General features: G+C 38.6%; 1 protein-coding gene across 1 annotated transcript; it reads right to left on the bottom strand.

The window, feature by feature from the left end:
* Window positions 1–400: 400 nt before the first annotated feature.
* HEPACAM2 (HEPACAM family member 2) lies at window positions 401–21,508 on the bottom strand. The gene is made up of 9 exons (XM_009512237.2): window positions 21,435–21,508; window positions 15,384–15,734; window positions 13,713–13,997; window positions 7,345–7,641; window positions 3,984–4,109; window positions 3,875–3,899; window positions 3,714–3,751; window positions 2,351–2,424; window positions 401–517 (listed from the first exon to the last, which is right to left on the bottom strand). The coding sequence occupies exons 1-9, from the start codon at window positions 21,502–21,504 to the stop codon at window positions 401–403; spliced, it is 1,383 nt and encodes a 460-aa protein (XP_009510532.2). The 5' UTR covers window positions 21,505–21,508.
* Window positions 21,509–21,592: the final 84 nt, after the last annotated feature.

The raw sequence follows: 21,592 nt of genomic DNA, 5'->3' as shown, positions 1-21,592 counted from the left end.
CTCTACTTGGCCTACGGCTGGCAGGTCTGGAAGCTGTGCTACCAATTAAACTGCTTTGACTGAAGGTTTAACCTGCTCGGTGGGAAGTGATCATGTCTCAGTGCCGTGAAACTATAGCCCCCCTCTTAAAACATTTGGGAATTTTCATTTGAAATTGTCTCTGAAGATCTTACCTTTTATTTTTCACACTTAGACAAAACTGGCATGATGAAACAGTAGCCTGGAGTTGAGGAAAAGTGAGGGATTGGATAGGAAAGAGTGGAGGAACTGATGTAGCTTACATCTGGTTTCATTCCCTACCCCTTCCTCTGGAATCAAACACCAGCTACCAAAATGTAAGTTGTTCTGCATGCAAAAGTACTGTCTTTGAGCTACCGCATGAGCTCACACCGGCTTTAACTTACTGTTGATGGTCTTGTTGCAGCTGCTCAGGAATATGCTGAATAACTTCATAAACCGTACTAAGCATATCCTGGCCTGGGACAAAGTCAGAGCCAGGAACAGATTGACTTGAAACCTAAAAGCAGCAAAGAGTATTCCTACTGTAAGTACAAATAGGAAAAGATTAAACAGAAATTAAACTGATAACGTAACATCTCCTTTTTTAAACTTCTCCCTATCAACAGCTTGCATGTGGACTTAACAGTTCTTCTCTATTAGTTTACATTTCCATTAAGTTTTCACCACATTTGTAGTAAGGCAGGCAATAGTTTTAAATTCAGTTAGGATCTTAGAAGATTTAGGATGGAGCTCTCGCATTTAATATAGCAAGCATTTTATATTGATGTACCACAAGTCAAGGAAGGACCATTTAATAAAGAGAAGCAGGAGAATAGATAGTAAAAAAGGAGAAAATGGTTCAGCATAAAACTCCCACCAGCAAGTCAAAAAGAGCCATAAATGAAGTAATAATGAAATTTTTCGGTATGTTAAGCATACAAGTCTGCTTTTATGTCAACACAACACCTAGACTCCCCATCCGTATGGAATTCTCAGTTTGTGCCTCTACTCAACCTCTAGTTCTTCATTATCTCCGCTTTCTTATTTTTGCCTTTTTCTGCTAACTAACCACAATGAATCAGTGGATCAAAAGTTGACTTTATCTGCAATGCCATAAATCTGAGTAACTGAACATAAACCAGTGGAGTTTCTCCTGTTTCTTGAAATTTCACTGGAAATTGGAATAGATTTCATTGCTTGTACATCCATTCTGTACATCCTCTCTCTCCCTCCTGACCTACTAAGGCCCCGATTCTGCAAGAATGTGACTTTGTGATATGATCAGCCTAAGGGATATCACAGTGTTGCTAAGGCTGTGATGATTTAGGGCCTGATATAAGACTCCTGTGGTCACAAACTTTCACAGATGCAATTCGGCTCCTCTGTTTTCTAAACGCCCTTTATCTCTGCTGCTGTAAAAGTCTGTCCTCTACGCTAACCTTTACGATAGTACTCTAGCCCTAGAAACATCTATTTCAATCATCTAACCCCAGCAAAGAAAAGGGGTTATTAATCTATGACTATTTTTTGCTAATACATTATGTATTACGAGAACTAATCATAGTAACAAATTAGGTGTGACTGTTGATGTAACCCTGTGTGACCATGTTTTAAGAGCTCTCTCTTACCTGACCATGCTCTCCAAGGGTACAAGGCTATTTTGCCAGAAGTTTTCCCTAGCAAAGGGAAAGTGCTTTGTCTACTTCCTCCCAGGTTCAGTCCGTTGTCTCTAAATTTTGTGGCCCTATTTCTCATTTTTTCTTTGTCCTTTTACACCACATCAGAATGATCTCCAACTGCTGTACAGTAATGTCAGCAAAGCCACAAGGCAGAGAAGTAGCATATGTAGGATTTCTTCTGCTAGCAAAATTCCTGTGCTTAAGTCCTCCCCTGCAATACATGAAGCTAACAAAATAATTCTTGTGAAATATAGCTGAGATTCGGTTTGCATATCTTTACAATGAAAACTTCAAATACCCCCCTGAGCCTTTTCTGCACTGCTGAAGTTGTATGTTGCCTGAGCAGCAATATTAGGGCCAAGGGAGAAAAAGGCACCACAAGAATTACTTCGCTTCTGTGACACAAGGGGTTCAGTGCAACCCATCTACCCAGCACTACTAACATTCTTTTTATATAGGGTAATTGAATTGAGACTGTTCACTTTACAGCTTGTTTAGTTCCTTACTGCACTATGTGAATGCAAGTACTGAACTAGTAATGTAGTAAAGAAAGAATAAGTACTAGGTAAACAGCAGCAGAAGCACACTGACAGAAGGATTCTAGCACAGATATTTAGTACACCTTAAGAAACAGAAAAGAAACCATCAGTTTATGATGTAAAATCACATACCCTAGAACCACTAGCAAGACCAGGAATAGCGACAAATTCATATATCCCAAAATCATCCAAAGCACTTTCATGTCCTAAAGTTAGAACAAACAAATGAGAAAAGGTATCGAGATGTAGTATGAATCTGGAAAAGACAACTTACATTTGGCCTAATTTTTAAAACATCTGAATATTCGTTATTTGATTGGCTTTAAGCCACTTCCCTGCCAGACTCCTAAGCCAGCATGGAGTGAGGCAGGGCAGCTGCACAGCTGGTGTGGACCATGCTTGGCTATCTCCAACACCTCAGACCAAGTGAGGAGCCTCTTGCTAACCTTGGTAATGGTTTTGGTAGAGCCATTGGAACTCTTTTTGCTGGAAGGCTGAACAGACTGATTTACTTTCATTACCATAGAAAAGAGGCCCAGTCCATAAGGTTAGCATGTCTGCACTGTAGTGAGAATCTTCTATGATACTGAGAATAAAAAAAGAGAACATAATACTAATAGGTGCCACATTATTAAACCAGTTGACAGATTGTATCTGGAACTTCAGATACAACCTGTAGTTAGGGTGGGAGTCTCTTTCTCTACTGTCCAGGAGGTCTGAGACTCTTGGCTGTCTCCTGGGCATCACTCCACAGCAAAGGCTGCAGCACTAAAGACAGTGCTGAGATTCTCTTCTCTATATACCACTTGCTGGGGTGAAGGACCCTCTGTGCTCAAGTGAATCTCTTACCTTCCTGAGCTTCATACATTTCTCTGTCCTCTCACATGTAGCAGCAGCTTATGGCCTGCTCTGATGCTTTAGTAGAAAGGGATGGGAACAAAAGTGCTACCCTTCCAAAGGATGGCCTGTCTCCAGCCTCTCCTGCCCAGGATGATGTGGGAAGGATTGTGGAAGGAAAAGAGGCAGTGACAAAAACACACTGGGTCCTGATGACACAGAGGAAGGTAGTACGGAATGTGGTTGGGGCTAAAATATACATACTGTAATGTCATATTAACATCTCACGATTTTGGTACTGATTGGTGCCATGAACATTTATTTTGAAGTGTGATCCTCCCACTGCTATCCCATAATAATATTAATTTATTTTGTATTGGTGAGAACAGCAGAATACAGGTGATTCTAACCAGGGTTAACAGCTAGAATGCAAGCCAAAAGGTTCATACTGCTGTGAACTCCAGGCATAAGCTAAACCCACGCTGACCTGTTGCCATTTTGGTTTTATCTTAAGTAAGCTAACATAGAGGTAGGTGTGCAACCCAAGTTAAAAACACACTTCACTTCCTTTCCTTCTTTCTTTTTGTATTGCGGAGATGGTAATTTTTTGCAGGAATGGATTTTGGCCTTACGCTCACATTTTTTTCATTAGTATTACCTGAAAATGTCTGTGCCTTCCTGTAATCAGTCTCTGGCCTAGAAAACATAAACATGTTTTTCAGTTTGATGTCATAAGACAAGGAAAGAAAATTAGTATGATAAAATGCAATTCTCTTGATGGAAAGGACTTCAAGACCTAAGAATGATTTGGTTTTGTACCTGCTTTGCAGTTTCTGTTGTATCACTGAAAAGAAAAAAAAAAGAAAAATCATTCTTTTTGCTCTGATGGTCCAAAAGAAGAGATGGAGTGTGCTTAACTTTTACATACCTTTATGTGGCTGATATTTTTTCCATATGAATATAAAAGACATAGCTAGGATCACAAATAATGAAATTCCTGTTATTACTGCAAGAGATGACAAAGATTTTCCTTTCTGGGCCAGCTTTTCCAATCCTGTGACAAAGAAGAGTTCTGTATTTAGTCTCTTGTTCTGTATAATGTGCTATTACGACACTGAAAAAATGCATCTTTTGAAATTAATCTGAAGATAGTAAACCTGCATAAAGATACAAAATACATACAAAATTTGTGTTCTTGTGAATTGGTAAGGGTTTTTTTTCCCCACAAAGCTCCTGAACTGGAAAAGCAATGATATGCCTATCACAAATGAGTTCAGAACAGTAGAGCTAAAGTACCTAGAGCTAAATGAAGGTCAGTAAACATAATTAATGAATTACAGCATCACAAAGATAGACAAATATTCTAATTTTATGCATAGAGACACTAGACATAGAGAACTACCAAGAAATTAGGTGACTATTAGGTGAGCAGTTCTGCTAGATGGGAGGGAAATTCTCCTAGCTATAGAAGCTGTAGAGTAGGAGGGGCTAACTGAACTACTGTATTTTTTCTAAAGATTTTCAGATCACCGACAGTCTGGATGTTTATCAAATCCCATCAGATGCCAATAAATTATGTTTGTTTGTATTCATGTCTAAATATATCCAAAGTATTTCTTTCCTTTGCTCAGATCTTTTGCTGAGATATGCATTAGCAGTAGGTTTCCAGCAGGATTTACTGATAAAACACAAATACAATATGTATACCTACACAAAACCGTGTTGAAAACATTTGCATAGAATTTGCAAAAACAGGAATGCGAAAGTTAGGAAACAGCAAGGTTGCTTGTGCACCTGTAATTTCCTCCTTTTGCTCTGAATCATGCAGAATTAATATAATTAAAGGCCATGTCACAATCCATACAGGTAAATCAATGCTGCATATTTGTCAGTGCCAGTTTTGTGAGTACAAATCAAATGTGCATTATTTAGCTGGATGTTTCCCGTACATCTGTGAACTTCTGTGCAGACACAGTTACTTATATCTACTTATACCTCCATGTAATTCACTGGCATTGTGCTGGCTGTGTGCGCAGCGCTTATCACAAAGATGAAATATGTGGATTTCAAACCAGATGAATCCTGAAGATATGGGAAAATAAATCACTGCAATTTCACCAAATTTCTTTCATACTCCTTCAGTGTACTGCTTTTCTCAGAAAAAAAAAACCCAAACACTGGAGAATCATCTATCCCTTAAAAATGTTCTTTAAAAAGAATAACTTCAAATTTAGACTCAATAAATCTTACCTCCACAGGCATACTGGTGCAGAAAACAAAGATGTGCTCTTTATGTGCATTTAACATACTGAAGTTGACTCAACTTAAGAACTGAGCAATGGCTTGTGTACCTAACAAGATCCACACTCGTATTTTAAATTCTAACTAGTCTTAGCTAAAACTGGGTAACAGCTTAGTGCAATGATTGATATAATTGTAACTTATTGATAGAATTGTTTTCTTAATGATTTTTAGCATTAATTAGGCACCCGTTTATAGCACCACATATGTGAGTTTCAGTCCCTTAGGTGGGGAAGTTGTGTAAGGTCTTCTGAAACGTTGAAGTTCCTGTTGCTGCTGAAAATGGGGTTTCCAGTATTTTGAGAGGCACAGTCCAGGCTCTGTATCTAGGATCATGGGGACAGGGAGAAGGGGTATGGAATAACATTCACAGTCTTTGCTTCGTATGCTTAATCAGTTCCAACCAGCATTTAGCCTGAGCAGGATCTTGGAAGTTTAGCCTTGCGTGTGAATTCACACCTCAATCAGTGCTGCATTGCAAAGCGTAGACTCGACATCTGGATTTAGTGCTCTCTGAATAAATACTCATCAAGAAGAAAGAGGCTATAGAGGGGGAAACTGATATGCTTTAGTTTGCAAATACACAGGATAAAGTGTTTTAAAAAGCCTTAGTTAGGCAAAGTATTTGTAATTAGGAAATGTATGTTTTTAAGTGCAACTACACATGAACCTTTGGAGTTTTCCCTTCTTTTCAGCCTTTGAAAGGAAGTCTTAGCTGAATATTTTAACAAAAATTGATTGATGAATATTCACATATATATCACAGCTTACATGAACTTCCTGAGGAAATGTCACATTTATTTCTGTTGACATATAGCTCTGGTTGCATTTTCTTTTGCCACTAGCCACAATGTTTAGTTTTGAAATGCAGTATTCTCATTGTAAAATTGCAACCCATCGTCCTTCCAGCGTACTGAAAGCCATGGATTTGTGATGAATCCGTAAGTCAGCCTGAATGATGGACATCTGCTCTCCTTGCTTATCTGACTAACAAATGGCTGAGCTCTTTGCTCTGCACAAGCGAAATGGCTTTGTTACATTTTCTGAAAGGCAATCTATTCTATCTTGTTGAACATTAATAGCATATATTCCTTATCTGAAAATACTTGTATCGATCTGCATTAATAAGAGATAACAGACTTCCTCAATATCTTTGCTGTATGCTTCTGGAGATTTTCTGAAAAACTGCTTTGTTGCTCTTTAACACAATCTGATACAGAAACTGAGGTTGTAATTAATGTATGAGAAATAAAGGCATGTGTTCGGCAGAACCTAGCAGTCAATCCATAGATTCATAAATATGACAGTGAATTAATTTTTACCAACAGACTGTAATAAAACCATTCATCATCATAGCTTGCAATATTATCATACACTAAACTAAGGTACTTATAATACCTAACCACACTGGAAAAATATTAAAGACCTTCATTGCTGTGACTATGGTTATTTTAGTCAGTGATGTATGCTTGAAACTATCCCACGTACTGGTCACCTGGTGGCCCCAGGGCTCACAGCTCCTGAAAGGTGTGGGACAGTGAACCTTGGACAAAATCTGTCCGTGGGAGGAAAGGCCCACCCTGTCATTCAGCAGATTTCCGCATCATTCTCTCCACTCATCTTTATAATTTTTAAAGGCAAAAAGTAAGAAACAGAGTAAGAGACATCTAATTCTGCCATGGTACTTGGTCATGGTGAGGTCTGCCTACTGAGGAAGTTTTTCTACTCAAGGGATAAAGTTCCAAACAGCCAAATATATTTTAGTGTCAAACTCTCACAAAACTTCAGCATCTTAGCGGGTCTTGTCCCAAGCCACGTCACACTGCGAGTAAAACCCAGGTCCCACTGAATGGCCAAAATCCCCTTTACTACATTGTTAGCAAGGCCTCACTTCTGATATCTATTCTCTCTCTAAGAATTACGTCCTTTTTCTGGGGTTGACACTCTGCTCAGACATTACAGTTACAGGAATGAATTAATGCTCTTACCTACAGAAGTAACGATGACCGTGAAGTGAGTTTCATCTCGTTTTCCAGTCACGTTGTTGAAAGCACGGCACATGTAATCTATTGTCTTCTGGGCCACTTTATCAGATACAACTTCCAGATGGGGTCCATATTTGATTACATGAGTGGTATTGTCAGCCCTTTGAATCCACGAGTAAGTATTTGGTGGATTGGAATCTGCTGAGCAGTCAAAGAGTATAACTTCCCCCATGTCAACTGTAAACACTGCCCCTATATTCAGACCTTTATCTGATTTAACTCTAAGTCCATAAGGTCCATCTGCATTGAAAAAAAAGAAAACATAGTGGAAAAAATAAAATCAGAGGATATAACTAAACTTTAAATAGAAGCATATCTCTAAACTCAGAATTTTTAAGTTAGACTAGCCTTTAGAATGGCTGGCGTTGGATACAGCCATTTCAATAAAAAGGTCTTCAGTTCAGTAACTTCATCTGTAGTAGGTTTATCTCAGACTACACCCACTTAATACTGATCTAATCGCTGCTTAAGGAAAAAGCACAAGTCTATGCATCATTCAGTATGACAAAAAGAACGAAAACTGAAAACAGTTGGAAAAGCTGTGAAATAAAGGAGCAGGTCTTCTTCAGGGTCATATTTGACCCTTTCTGCTTAAATGCCAAACTCATTGCCTCCAGTAATTTCTCTGCACATTTAAAAGTGAACAGATTAGCCTTGAAATACATAAACATTCACTGTAATACTGTGCAGTATAATAATTATTTGGGGAACTACCCTACAGTTATAATACAGAGTGGGGTGTGCCTTAGATAACTTCAGAAAAAGTTTTCCATGAACAACTGCTGAAATAAAGTTTAACCTTTCCCCCACTTCAGTAGGCTTCTACTATTTTCAAATTTATGTTTCTTTCAAAAGTAAGCCCTTGTGCTGAAAGGAAGCTGTGTTTCTGAATATAATTAGAAGAGACGTATATTGTCCAATGGCTGTGTGCTCATTATTCAGAAAATTGAGCAGCTAGTATTTTTAGGGTAACCTTCACAGGAAAATGGCAAGGGAAACAATATATTTAAATATGGTAAGAATATTTCCCATGCTATTCTTAATCGATCATTTCAGATCATTGGGGTTTTGTATCATTACATGTTAAAATCTATTTTTACAGGGATCTAAGTATATAAGTTAACATGGAGAATATAATAATCAAGATTTGCCTCATTAAATTACTTTTTCCAGTCAAAAGAACGAATAATTTTAATGTTGCTAATTCCCTAAGGGCTTACATGCATAATCAGAAAAACACAGACCTGATATTGACAGAAGCCAAAAGAAGAATATATGCAGAATGAGCAGGAGACAACTTTTGAGTAGGATCCCTGAAGTTCAGTAAAGCTGCTGGCAAGTGCCTCACACAGAATGGCATAGCAAAAAGACAGGTAAGTCAATTTTATGCCCGCTGTAGACAGTGCAGTCAAGTAATATTTCCACCTTCCTAAGGCTGTCTGGAAGCATTACGATAATGTAGCTGGGTTTGAATGTGAAATTCCCCGCTACATGAAGTAGCACACTGGCACATTTCAGACTTACTTTCTCATCAGAAAATCCAGGCTGCCCTTCCTCTAACATGCACACTTCTATTTATCTTCCATCTTTTTTTTTATGAGACTGATTTATTCTTCAAGAACACATAGACAAACAGCACACAGCACAAAACAGGCCATTTTGTGTGTCCCTCTGGGTTTCTTTATTTGTGAAGGCTTAGACAAGAGAACGTAGACTACCACACCATGTCCTCAGTTTAGTCCACTTTTAACCTGAAGTCTGTATTTCACAAAGTAAACTTGTCAAACTTTTAATTTTCTCTACTTATTTCTTAGGCGTAAGCTTTTTGCAGTCTCATTTTGGGGAAGGCCCAACATCATGCATAATATTTACTTGGGAAATGCAACACAGACTCACTTCAGCATGAATTAGTGCTGCTCCCACACACATGGCAGGGGCCATTCTGAAGAATCAAGGCATTTTTTGAACTCTAGATGCTGGCTGCTTCTTCACAGGCTCTGAAGTTCCCGAGTGATTTGCTTTGCTGTATCCAAGAGCTGGATGACCCCGTAATAAGCATTTCTGGGAACTGCAGACCTATCACAGCTACTTTGCCTTGGCTGACCTCACTCGGACCGCATGCTTCTGTGAACAGTCCAGAACACCAGCCTCTCACAGGGGCTCACCCAATACAGGTATTTACTTCCCTTTTTTCCAATGGGAAAGGACAGCGATGTACCAAACTTTGACTTTTTCATAAATGAAAGTAAAACCCCTCACACACTATTTATAGGCAGGAACACACTTTTTTCCCTTTCAGAGCAATTCAGTGGTTCCTCCTATCGAGCTCTTCTTTCTTTGAAGAATTAGCTTTTATTTTCACTGATAATATAACCTTTGACATATGTAAACAGAGATTAATGGTAAGAATAGCTGACTGGTCTCTCTGATCCTCACTATAGGGAGAGATTTGCCACAGTCTGTGAAAGAATCAGAATTGACTTCAGCTTTTTTATCAGTATCATAACAGTGCAGCATAGACAGATAACACTACTACTATACTTTTGTATGAAAGATGCAAATCAAAAGAAACCATTATAAAAACACTGACGCACACTGGCTGGGGAAGTATGTTTGAAAAAAAGGGAAAGAAAGATCTTCTTAAGGAATAGTCAAATCTTGGTATGGTCTGAAAAGTGGCATTCCTTAATAAAGTCAACACAAGCATCGGGTAACCCTTCTGCTTCACCTGGAACAGTTTTTTGACTCTCCTGGTCATTGCGTACATCATCAAGATCCCTAAACGCTGGGTTGCTGAGGGATATACACAGCTTGAAGGATGATTCTGAAAAGCAGGTAATTAACCATTCCTGCTCTAGGATTAAATATATTCTAGCTTTGGGAAGTCCCAAGGAAGGAAATCCCACTTAGTCTCTTAAATTCCACTCTGTAAGCACAGTACAGCAGCTTCTGCTGCAGCCTCCATGACAGCAGCTTCTTCCAGTCTTGAAATAATTTGTTTCTGGGTCACACTGCTGCAATAGCCATGTTCTGGGGGTGCGTTATTATCATAGCTAATGGAGAAGCAGAGTAGTTTTAATGAGAAATGAAGAAACCCCCACTTTTGATTCTCAGCAAAAAAACACAGTGACAGCCTTCATGGGTCCCTCAGCTCTGCTTCTCCTTTCCAGTATCGTTCTCAACAGAAATCTGCCTCTTGTCTCAATAAAGCCAGTTAACTAAATGACTTGTAAAATAATAAATCATCTGTTCTCAGTAACAATTTACTGCTCTGTGGGAATATTTCCAATTGCTCCTATCACCACGAGACTGTTACAGTTTCCAAGCAGATGGCAGGTATTTACTGTGAGTGACCTTTTTTTTATCACCCCCAGTAACTCCCCCGCAGCAATGACATATGGCACATAGAGATCCCAGAGCCTGTTCTGGATCGTTATTGACAACTGGGAGCTGGGAGACAAACTACCCCTGCAGGCAGAGATTGGACTGAACTAAGTGACTTCGTATAGCTCCGGAAGTAAGACCCCAATTCCTACCGCTAACTTCAGTATGGAGAGTAGTGCAAGTACTGGAGTCTTTCAGCATTGCATCGTTTTCTCTTAATATATTTTTTCAAATTGCACAAAGCAAACACTCAATTCTGATTAAATAGAAAGTACATTCTCAAAATGAAAATGCTTATAACAATATTTCCACATGTGGACAAAAACTGAATCTCAAAGTTTTTGATATGTACAGATCTTTTGAGCTGTATATCACAATCACTCAAACAGCAAAATGTTCCAGGAATGTGGACACTAAAGTAACTTTGAGATTTTAAAGTTCTGCTAAACAATGGGTCAAAATTAGGCTTCCAGTTCAGAACTTGGAAACATTTTTCATATTTGCTGGAAAATACATGTAGTCAAGTGAGGGAGAAGGGAAGCATTACCAAAACTGAGACTGAAGGGCACACACCTTGTCAGTGCAAGTGTCCCACACAGCCGTCAGTGCAATAAGTGCCCTGGAGCCAGTCCTGTGTGCAACAGGTCAGAAATGCGAATGCCGAAGGGGCTATGCCACAAATGCACAGAGCAGTCCAAAAGGTTTAGAGTGAGCCAGATATTTTTCTAGCCTAACCTGATTTTATTGCATTGTAAGAAGGCTGTCAGGTTGTGCTGGATACAGCGTCCCCAAGTTTTGTGTAGGTATTCTTTGAAGAGATGGATGTATAAGGTCCATTCATAGCTCATTAAAGTGAGAAAAGGAGTAGAGGCAGCACATTCATACACATGCAGCCCTCATTCTTAGCACTTTAAGCACTTAAGTGAGCTGAGATTGTGACTGTACAAAAGCAGGCTTTTAAAAATGTGCTACCTTGAGGAAGGAATATGACAATTGTTGGGGTTTTTTTTTGTAATTAAGGTAATGGTGAGTTAAAAATCCATAAGTGCTGGTTATTTCCTTGTAGAGCATTTTATTATGATTTCTCTGTCTAATGTGAACAGAAGCTCAATTCACATCTGCCCTGTTTAGGACTCTTTGCAGCAGCTCCTTCATCTTCAGGTATGCATTGATGTCAATTTTATAAGCTGCACCTATGGGATCAGCTAACAATGTTAGTTTTCACTAATTTAGGCAGTCCTCTTCTGGTGCAGTGTAGAGACACCCACAAACCCTTTAGATGCAAGACACCCCCGCATCCGATTCTTCCAAGTTGTAATTAAAAATAAATAAGTAGCAGAATGGATAATCAGAGGAGAAAGGAGGAAAATATTACATAGTAAGAGGTGTAGGTTTTGAATATGCTGGTAGTACAACCATAACAAGTCTAGGGCATGGGCTGTCTACCAGCTGCCAGATTACAGAGCCCAGCAAAAGCAAGAGTGAGCACCAGCCCTTGGCTGCACAGGAATCCATTTCTAGTTCTTGCACTGTGCCATCCACACTGTGCTATTGGGTAAACTGGTTCTATCTGAACCAGGCTGGTGGCAAGGCAAGATAGGTCCTGACCTGTCTGGTTTCAGCTCTCCTCTGAGAGGGACAGTTCAGCGCCTGAGGACATGAGGATTAGAGCCTGGCAAGGTCACATACAGAGCGCGTGCTGCTTGCTAATCTTAAAGGCACTGGGAGCTGACGTTACAGGAGGGATAAGGAACAAAACGAGAGTGCCCTTTGTAAGATTTGAAGTATAATTACTGAATGCTGATTAAGTCAATCTTTTGTTTTCTCCAACTCGTTTCCTTCATGAACTCTATCTACGTTCACAGTTAGTTTCTCAGGTGATTTAATTTCCACTCAAAATATATGGCTAGCTTATGGTTTATTCTTCTGCCAGCATTGGCCTTTATGCAACTCTTCTTACTCCCTCATGTTTCCCACTTGATGTGGAAAGCAAACACTCCTTTCAGCTCTGATTTTCTAAGCCAGACTGAGTTCTCCAGGTCTGTTCTCCATTCCTTTCTGTTCTGTTTCCTTCCAGTTTGAGATCATTGCTCTGGGATGTGCAGGAACTGCACACGGTATTCTTCTGCGTGTGGTCTCATCTTCTGTATGCCATTAGTATTCCCTTTATTTCCTTGTTTGAAATACTTTGCCAACACGCCTTAGAATTACATATGTCTTTCCAATGCCTGAATCGCACTGCCGGTTCACAGACAAGTTGTGATAACTCAATCACGCAGGCTCACTGTCTCAGTTATTTCCCAGTCCATCTCCATCTTATCGGCAGAAGTTCATGTTTTTTATTCTCTAAAAATGCAAGCCCATTTATTTTTTACTAGCAAATTTCATACTAGTTCTATTACTCTGTCAAAGTCATTCAGTTCTCCCAGTTTAATGTCACAGGTGAACTTCGTTGAGATACTCTCAATCTTTTTGCTGATGTCATTAATGGAAATATTAAACAGGACTGGACTCAAAATCATCTTAAGGAAAAACACTAATGCCAGTCCTTCAGCCTGGTACTTCCTGTACTTATCTGTTTGATAGTGTTTGATGTCTCCACTTTTAACAATATTTTCATGTATACCCATGTGATTAATTTTTTCCTTTGAGTCACGTCTCTTCCAGATCTGAAGACGCCTGTACTGTAGAATTCTTGAAGTTCCTATTTGAATTCTGCAGTTCAGACTCATCTCCACAACTACATAATACTGAATAACTTTTTATTACACTGTTGTAAGATAGAGTTGTTACAAACAACCTCATTTCTAGTGCAAACTCACATAAAATGTTGACTCAATTGTTTTCTGCCTGTTTTCCTAGTTAGAGGCACTCTTTCCAGCCAGATCATTTATACAAAGGTAATTATGAATATTTTATATACTCACAATATATGGTTGGTGCAATTATCTCACTTTCCATTGCACTGACAGCATTAGATACCAGACAGCTGTAATTCCCAATGTCTTCTTTTACAACAGGAACAATCAGAAGTGTCGCGTTGTTTGATGAAAAGGTGTAATTAGGGCTGGCATGGAGAGGCTTCCCATTTTTCATCCACTGGTATATTACTCTTGTACCTTTTTCCACAGTACATTTTAATGTAATATTCCCTACATACTCCACTACCCCTGAAGATGGTTCAGTATGTACAATTGGCTTTGTGACAGGAACTGTAAAATAAAGAGATATGAAGAGTTATAAAAGTGACGAGCCAGTATATTACAGCTTTCATTGTCAAGATGATACAAATAGCAGTCATCATCCTCTCTGGAAAGTACTTGGATTTCAAATTCTATTTAGTAAATGTGGTTAACGAGTGAAAAGAGAAGTTGATATTCTCAGCTGGTAACTCTAAGAATTGTTCTAGTACTTAAAGAAAACTAGACTGTTTATATTGTTGATAATATGACAAAGGCTGCAGTCAAGTATACCATGACCTCTAGCTCCTGCCTCATGAGCAATCCTACTGAAATGAAAAGGGTGCAAAGCATGACATCGCCCACAGTCTGTGACTTCCTCAGTTTGGCTGCCTGCAGCTTTGTTGACACTGGGCACCACCAGAATATGTTGTCAGTCTGGTTGTGTGGATTACTGTGAACTTGGATGGGTATGGGACTGAAATGGCAGCTACAACCTTACCATGCTACTTACTCTGTCACTCGTGTCATTATTGCAAGCCCAACAGCAACAGGGCTCCCTCCATAAAATCCATAAATTACAGCAGCCTCTTGTCATTCTTTTAGATGATCATTTTCTACTTCCTTTTTTTTTTTTTCTATCCCCACTACAAAGAGGAAACTTCAGTATGTGAGGAATTCAGATCTGGGTTTCTTTTACAGACACAAGGTCACTGGCAAAAGTCAGTGACTCCTCTTTGATAGTGACAGAAGGTAAAAGACTTGGTAGGCCTAAGTAGAGAGCTCATGTAACAAAAGAGAGAACGAAGGGACAGTCAGCTCTACTCTGTCTGACCGCCTGTACAGCATAGGGAATGTGAACAACAAATACATCTTCCAACAAAAAAAAAAAAAAGGAGACAGTGGAATATGACACTGGAGTAAGATTCTACAGGTGGGGTCAAATTTTGCCCCCTCAAATCCCATTGTGGTCTTTCCTTTTTTAGGGGCACCTTGCCATGCTCCTCTAGCCTGCAGGCAGAATAAAATCCTGAGTTGGTAATTGGTTGCAGATTTTCTTGGGGAAGAGCTGTTCAGGGAAAAAGACAGTTACTTGAAAGTTAATGCACCCTCATGATTGATAGCACAGAAAAGCCTTATAAAACATTATTTGTTAGAAGTTTGTCTAAGATTAATTATTGTTTTCTATACTCCTTCAATTTTTTACTTATGATCCTGAAACATTACTCAATACATTAATTTTGTTCAAAGATGGGATATTGCAGCACTCCCTCCAGCAGCAGTAGAAAATAACATAACTTAGTTGTTCATATTTATTCATGTATGGTTGGATTAAATTATACATTACTGTAACTCGATACTAAGAACCAGTACACAAATTTATTTTCAAAATGAAGATACTATATTTTACTAACTTACCATCAACAGCTACTTGAATCTTTTGACTGGCAGCTATTGTCCCATTTCCATGGACATTGACTTTTACAATGTAATTGCCTTCATCACTGATATGCAATGGATTGATCATCAAAGATGCATTTGGTGGTATGAGGGTAAACTTGTGCTGGTATTCCAAGTCTGGAACTACTCTTTGATTTACAGAGCCAAGCAAGTATTTCGGATTACTTTGAGGCCTCTCAAAAAGCCAAATTATCTGGATTTCAGAAGCTGTGGCGTTGAAATTGTAGTCAACAGTAAGATGGAGTGGTTGCCCCTCAATACCATGGATGGTATGAGATGGTACTGTCAACTTCAAGGCAGAACAAATACCTGCATAAAAACAAAAGAACAAACAAATAAACAAACCCAAACCACAAACGGAAACCCTGGAAAACTCAAATGAGAAATTCTCACAGAGAAAAAACTCTCAAGGTTAAAGTTGACATATTTTTGTATGGTTGTAACTCAGATTTGCAGTAAGAAAGGGGTAAACACTCATGGACCTTTGTGAAGTTGGATCTAGCTACTGAGCTCCAGTTTTAAAATATGTGAAAAGACAAAGGAAGGATATTTGTGATTTATGGGCAGAGGATCTTTTTATTGTTGAACGTTTGCCAAGTGAGAAAATGTGCATTTACCTTTATGTTTAAAACATTTTCCCTTTAAAATATTCCCAATTTCTAGGACTTACACTGTCTAACAATCTTGGACTGCAAACTCAATTTTTGGGATTTTTTTCCTGGGTTGGTTTAGCTAGAGAGAAATTTCTTAGTGTTACTTTGCCAGTTATAATGAGAAACTAAAAATGTAACAAGCAGCATTTCCATGAATTTGTCTGATTACAATTGTATGTAGTTATTATTGCTGACTGCTCTGTACATGTAAAACTAAATTCAAGAATCATTACTAAGCTTGCAAAAGTCAAGTATTCCAATTTTAGGAAAGAGCAGAACTAAGGTTTGCTGTTGATATAAACAAAAGCAAAATTTTCAGCCACACAACTAATCCTGTTCTCCAAGAATCCTGCCTCCGTTAGAGTGCAAAAAGGCCACTCCTCAGTTAATCATAATCTTTCCCATATATTATTTTTGAATAATTTTTAACTGTGTTGGCCAGATATTAGACAGATTTATAGAATATTATTAAAACTTTACTCTTAGGGCTGAGTGATCAATTTCCACATGAACTTTTCCACAGCACTCATAGGTAGAGCAATGGTGTAAAGCATTGACTTTAATGAATTGATTTCACAACACCATTATAACTGATACAACTTTACAGATGAGGAATTTAAGCCCAGAGAAAATAAACAGCAAAAATACCCACTCATTTTGGATGATCAATTTGAAATATCAAGGAGTGGATTTTTCAAAATACATGTAAACAGATTTTAGTATGTTCAAGATGCAGCTCCTGTTAACTTCAGTTGCAGGTTTGATTGCTCAGCTTTGAGTGCTCAATATTGCTGAAAAGCACATTGCAAGTGCTAAGTCAAAACCCTAGGGAAAAAGCAACTTCTTATTAGTAAGAACATGTGAAAACCGTGATTTAAGTAATCCGTCTACCACTGCATAAGAGCATGCTGGAAACTGACAGAGAGAATGCACTGCCCAGGGTGACATGCAATGCTGTCACCATGCACCATCTATTCTTCTCCTGCTACTGAACATCTTCGTTGGACCAGATGATCCTTGAGGTCCCTTCCAACTTGGTATTCTATGATTTTTGATTCTTGACACACTTCCCAATACCTGTAGCAAAAAAGTAACTCCCCAGCTGGAGTACATATACCCTCTACCTGGAAAGGGGGGCCAGAGGGAGTTATGTGTGAAAAATACATGACTGTACTATTAAAGATTAATATAATGCAGAGGTAACTTTGTTTCTTATATTTCCTACCTTTGTAGCATTTGTCTTTATGACAAGAAGAAATTGTTAAAGGTTCATTTTTGCCTAAGTTCACAGGTTATATAGCAGGAAAAGATAAAAATATCAATTCAGTAGCATAATATGGTAGCTGTATGTACCTTTTGGGTTAGAATCTTCAAATTTCATTGCACAGCTGTTTGCCACTTGAGCTAATTGCAAAGAAAACTGTCACTGAGGATCAGGGTAAGGACACAAAAAGGGGTTCGGGTAACAGATGCAGCATGGCAATATGTAATGCCAGTAATAATGTTAGAGGTACTGTGGAAGGGCATGAAAAGTAGCAGAGCAGAGATGGTGCGGGAGGGGACTGGCTCGTGGGTAGCGAGTTGGGTAGCAATGTTGTCCATACTGCTGAAGGTGCCCACAAAACCATCTGTGAGATAGTAACTGTATTTCAGAAAAAAACCCTATTGCTAAGAAATCTCTGGTCATATTCTGTCCATTCAGGAACTAGTGAGTTTTATAGTCAATACGAAGCCAGCTACAAAGTCTACCCAAAAAACCCCACGTAATTTTATGGCTGGCTTCTCTTTTCATAAAGCTGAGCAATACTATGCTCAAGTAGAGAAGATAGCTTGCAGCATTTCTGAGCGTATGGCAGGGAAACCAAAGGAAAATGTGGCAGAACACTGCAGTGGTGATGTGTATAAAGACAGTGAAATCTTCTGACAGAAAGATTGGCAAATCTTCTCGGCGGCTAAAGGGGAAACAGGCAGAGGACTTCAGGTTGCATGGGCACTGATGTGGAAGGGGTGGTTGGGGGTCAGCCGAGACAGGATGAGAACAGGATAAAAAAGGAGGAAGACACTAGGAAAAACATGGAGAGGCTTAAGTGGAGGATGCACAGGACAGACATGTTTACATGATTAACTTTTTCTAAATCAAAAACCAGAAATGGTAGAAGGACATAAAATTGAAGCCTCCTCCCCTACTGCTTTTTTATATTTGTGGCCTGTCATTCTTGCACTGTTTTCTAATGCTGCACAGTTCTTAGGGACTTGCCAGACTCTAGTTAACAGGAGATTATTTTTGTTGGTTGTAACATTTCTCAGAGGCTAATTCCCTCCCTGCAAACCTTAAAATACAAATCAGATTTAAACTGTCGTTGTCCATTTGAAAAAGGGGAAAAGAGCATAATTCCTCAGTAAAATCCTTCACAAAATATTTAACGCTGGAAATATATTTCATATAACCCATCGAATACATTTCAAATTTTAAATTTCCTGGAATGAAGTCAAAAACATCTGTCAAACACTGGGAGATCTATAAATGAACAATTCAAAGATCTGTCCATATCCTTCCTCATTCTTCAGGCATGACATTGCTCATTTTTTGAGTTTATTTAGCTGTCAATAAGCGATTGTGCTGTCAGACAAGAAGCCAGTAACAGCTGCACTGTAATCATAAAACGTGTATAACAAATAATATTTCTCACAGATCTGTTTGTGCAGAAAATTAGCAAAACCCAAGCAGGTCTAGTGAGCACTAGGATAACTGAGACCACCAGTGTAGAAGGTACCACCATAATACAGTAATATCAAGAGAATTGTGGCTGGAAAACTTAATTTGTTGTCAGTTAAAAAATATGGGAATAGAAGTTGTGAATTAACTTTGTTCCCCTTGATTCACGGGGAAATTTGGCTCCGTGTAACAGGCTGGAAAGACATTTTGATCTGCGGTTAAGGAAATTCTTTTAGCAAAGACTAGAGGTGGTGAGGGCAGAAATCATTTTCCCCTGGAGTCTGTTCAAGAGTGACTTTGGGCACTTGCAGCTTTTGCTGCTCCTTCCGGGTCTGCGGGGGTGATTTTGTGGAGTGCCACCAGCATGCGTGAGCTCCTCTGTGGCTGGCAGGCCGAGGGGCAAGGCAGGCTGAGGCTCGGAGAAATTATTAGATAATGGTGCCCTGCCAAATGCAGGGGTTTTACAGGAGTAATGCTGGAAGACTTCTGGCTTTAACAGAGATCAAATCTTTTGCAGCCTGGAATATTCTTCACCGAAAGGGCTATCTTCTTCACCAAAAGGTTATTAATTCATCAAAAACGTTGTCAAGCACTGGAACAGGCTGCTCAGGGAAATGGTTGAGTTACTGTCCCTAGAGGTATTTAAAAGATGTGTAGATGTGGTGCTTAGGGCCATGGTTTTGTGGTGGACTTGGCAGTGCTCAGTTGGAGCCAGTGTTCTTAAGGGTCTTTTCCAACCTAAATGGTTCTATGATTCTATTATATTAGACCAATTTTGATTTTTCATTAAAACCGAAGATGCTTATGACTAACCCTTGAATTAATAGTGAAATCAAGCCAATGTGCCAAACCCTTACTTCATTCTCTTCGGGCACAAATTCCATATCATTTAAGTCTAACTCTATAGCTTTCTAAATATAATACACATTTTTCCAAGACAATGGAATTCTGAAAACTAGTTTTTGTATTATGACCGTAAGGGTTGTACCAAAACGACCTCCATTTGGAGCTCAGTCATCTGTGCTTTGCTTTCATCTCACTTTGCTTTCAGCAGTATTAGCAAGCACAACAGTGTCATTGTTGACACAAAACAAGGGCTGCAGCTTTAGTTTAAATAAAAAACTATGACATAACTTTTGAGTTTATGGCATAAACTGAAACCTGCTTAGCAAGGTTTTATCATTCCCTGAATTTAACATGCACATCTCCTTGTCAAAGTGAGTTTGGATTCTCAACTGCTTTTCACCAGTGTTCATTTAGCTCTTCAGCTCTCCAAACACCCTGAACTCGATATAAAACATCACTAGATCAGTGATAACAGTTTTTACGCTTTTCAGAAATACGTTCATTTATGACAAAAACCAGACATAATGGACCAGGGAATCTGCAGTTCCTATATCCCCATTTATATCTGGAGAGACTCAGGCATACTCTTCCCCGGTTTGGGATTTTTGCCCAAGAACAAGTTCCACTGAGCTTTGTTATTGGACCTAATTTTAGCTCCTGAGGTCAATGTCTTTGGCAGGCTTTGTGAACCCGATTCTTGTCATGATATAAAGTACAAGCTACTCATTTCCTGTACTAGGAAATGTATATATCTGAGTAAGGCTAGACAACCAGGCTCCTGGTGAACAAACGTGTACTCTGATGCACTCTGCTTCCATACCAATATCTCATGTAGGATTTTAATAAAAAATGTCCAAAAAAGTTGTAATGCAGGTAAAGTGCATATTCACTGTGTTTTTTATCAACAAGGGTTTTCAGTGTCAAAAAAAATCCAATAATCTTAATATAAAACATCAAATTTTTATGAAGCCAAAACTATTGACAATGTATTTAGTTAAAAATCAAGGAAACTAGGTGACCGTATATGAAGTTCACAAAGATTAAAGAAAAATCATCCTTACACATGAATGAGTAGAGGATGCACTACATTTGTAGTATTATATATTCCCTATTTACAAAAACAATTAAATACAGAAGTGAACTACGAAAGTTTGTAGAAATATAAGTTTATCTAACATTTGATCACAAGCTATTTCTGACAAAGTGCACAGAACATCTATTTTTTATCAAGTGCATGGATAGCTAATGTGTACTTGCAAAAACTGCCCCAGATACCAAACAAATGTGCTATTAATGGGAAGACATTCTTCAGTTGATTGAAAGCTTAATTTAATTTTAGCACCAAGTACATTTAAATATTACCTATAGTTTCCCTGTTAGCTGTAAGGCATCATAATGAACTGAAAAATAATGCACCAGCAGCGTCTCCACATAATCCATTTTTAAAGAGATGTGTAACGGCTTCTGTATATACTTTGGTCCAGAACCTGTCCAGCCTTACTTGTTAAAAAGAATGCCTAATGTATATACTACTTTATAAAATGAGACCACATATATGTAATCAATGCCAATGTTTTATATACAGATTCTGTATAGCACTAATTTTTGTCAGCTGCTGAAAGTTTATAGCTCTACTCATAAACCGAGGTGACACTATCTGATTAAAAGGTTTTAGGCTACTTTCTGGAAATAAAACCACCTGACAATACAACAGAAATACCTTTAAATTTAGGAGTATAAAACTAACCCACATTTCCACAGTGACAATCAAATATAATTCATACCATTTCTTACCTACAAGCAGAAAATATATTTTGCACTGTAAGTCCCAGAAGAGGTTGGCTAAAGAGCTCCATGAAAGCATCCTGTCCCACACAAATCCCACCTTTTTCTCAGTGCTAAGCTGAGTTTTGATCCAAGCCAGGGCTTGGACCTGCAGCTGCTGGTTTATT

Source organism: Phalacrocorax carbo, chromosome 2, assembly GCF_963921805.1.
Source record: "Phalacrocorax carbo chromosome 2, bPhaCar2.1, whole genome shotgun sequence".
Classification (NCBI taxonomy): Eukaryota; Metazoa; Chordata; class Aves; order Suliformes; family Phalacrocoracidae; genus Phalacrocorax; species Phalacrocorax carbo.
This window is presented reverse-complemented; position numbering and strand designations above follow the sequence as displayed.

Excerpts from the sequence above, each read along its gene's own strand:
- HEPACAM2 (XM_009512237.2), bottom strand. The coding sequence starts at position 21,504 with ATGCTTTCATGGAGCTCTTTAGCCAACCTCTTCTGGGACTTACAGTGC. Across the intron at positions 15,735-21,434 it reads AATATATTTTCTGCTTGTAG|GTATTTGTTCTGCCTTGAAG; the intron begins GTAAGAAATGGT and ends GTTTTTATGCAG. Across the intron at positions 518-2,350 it reads GTCTTGCTAGTGGTTCTAGG|GTTTCAAGTCAATCTGTTCC; the intron begins GTATGTGATTTT and ends TGCTGCTTTTAG.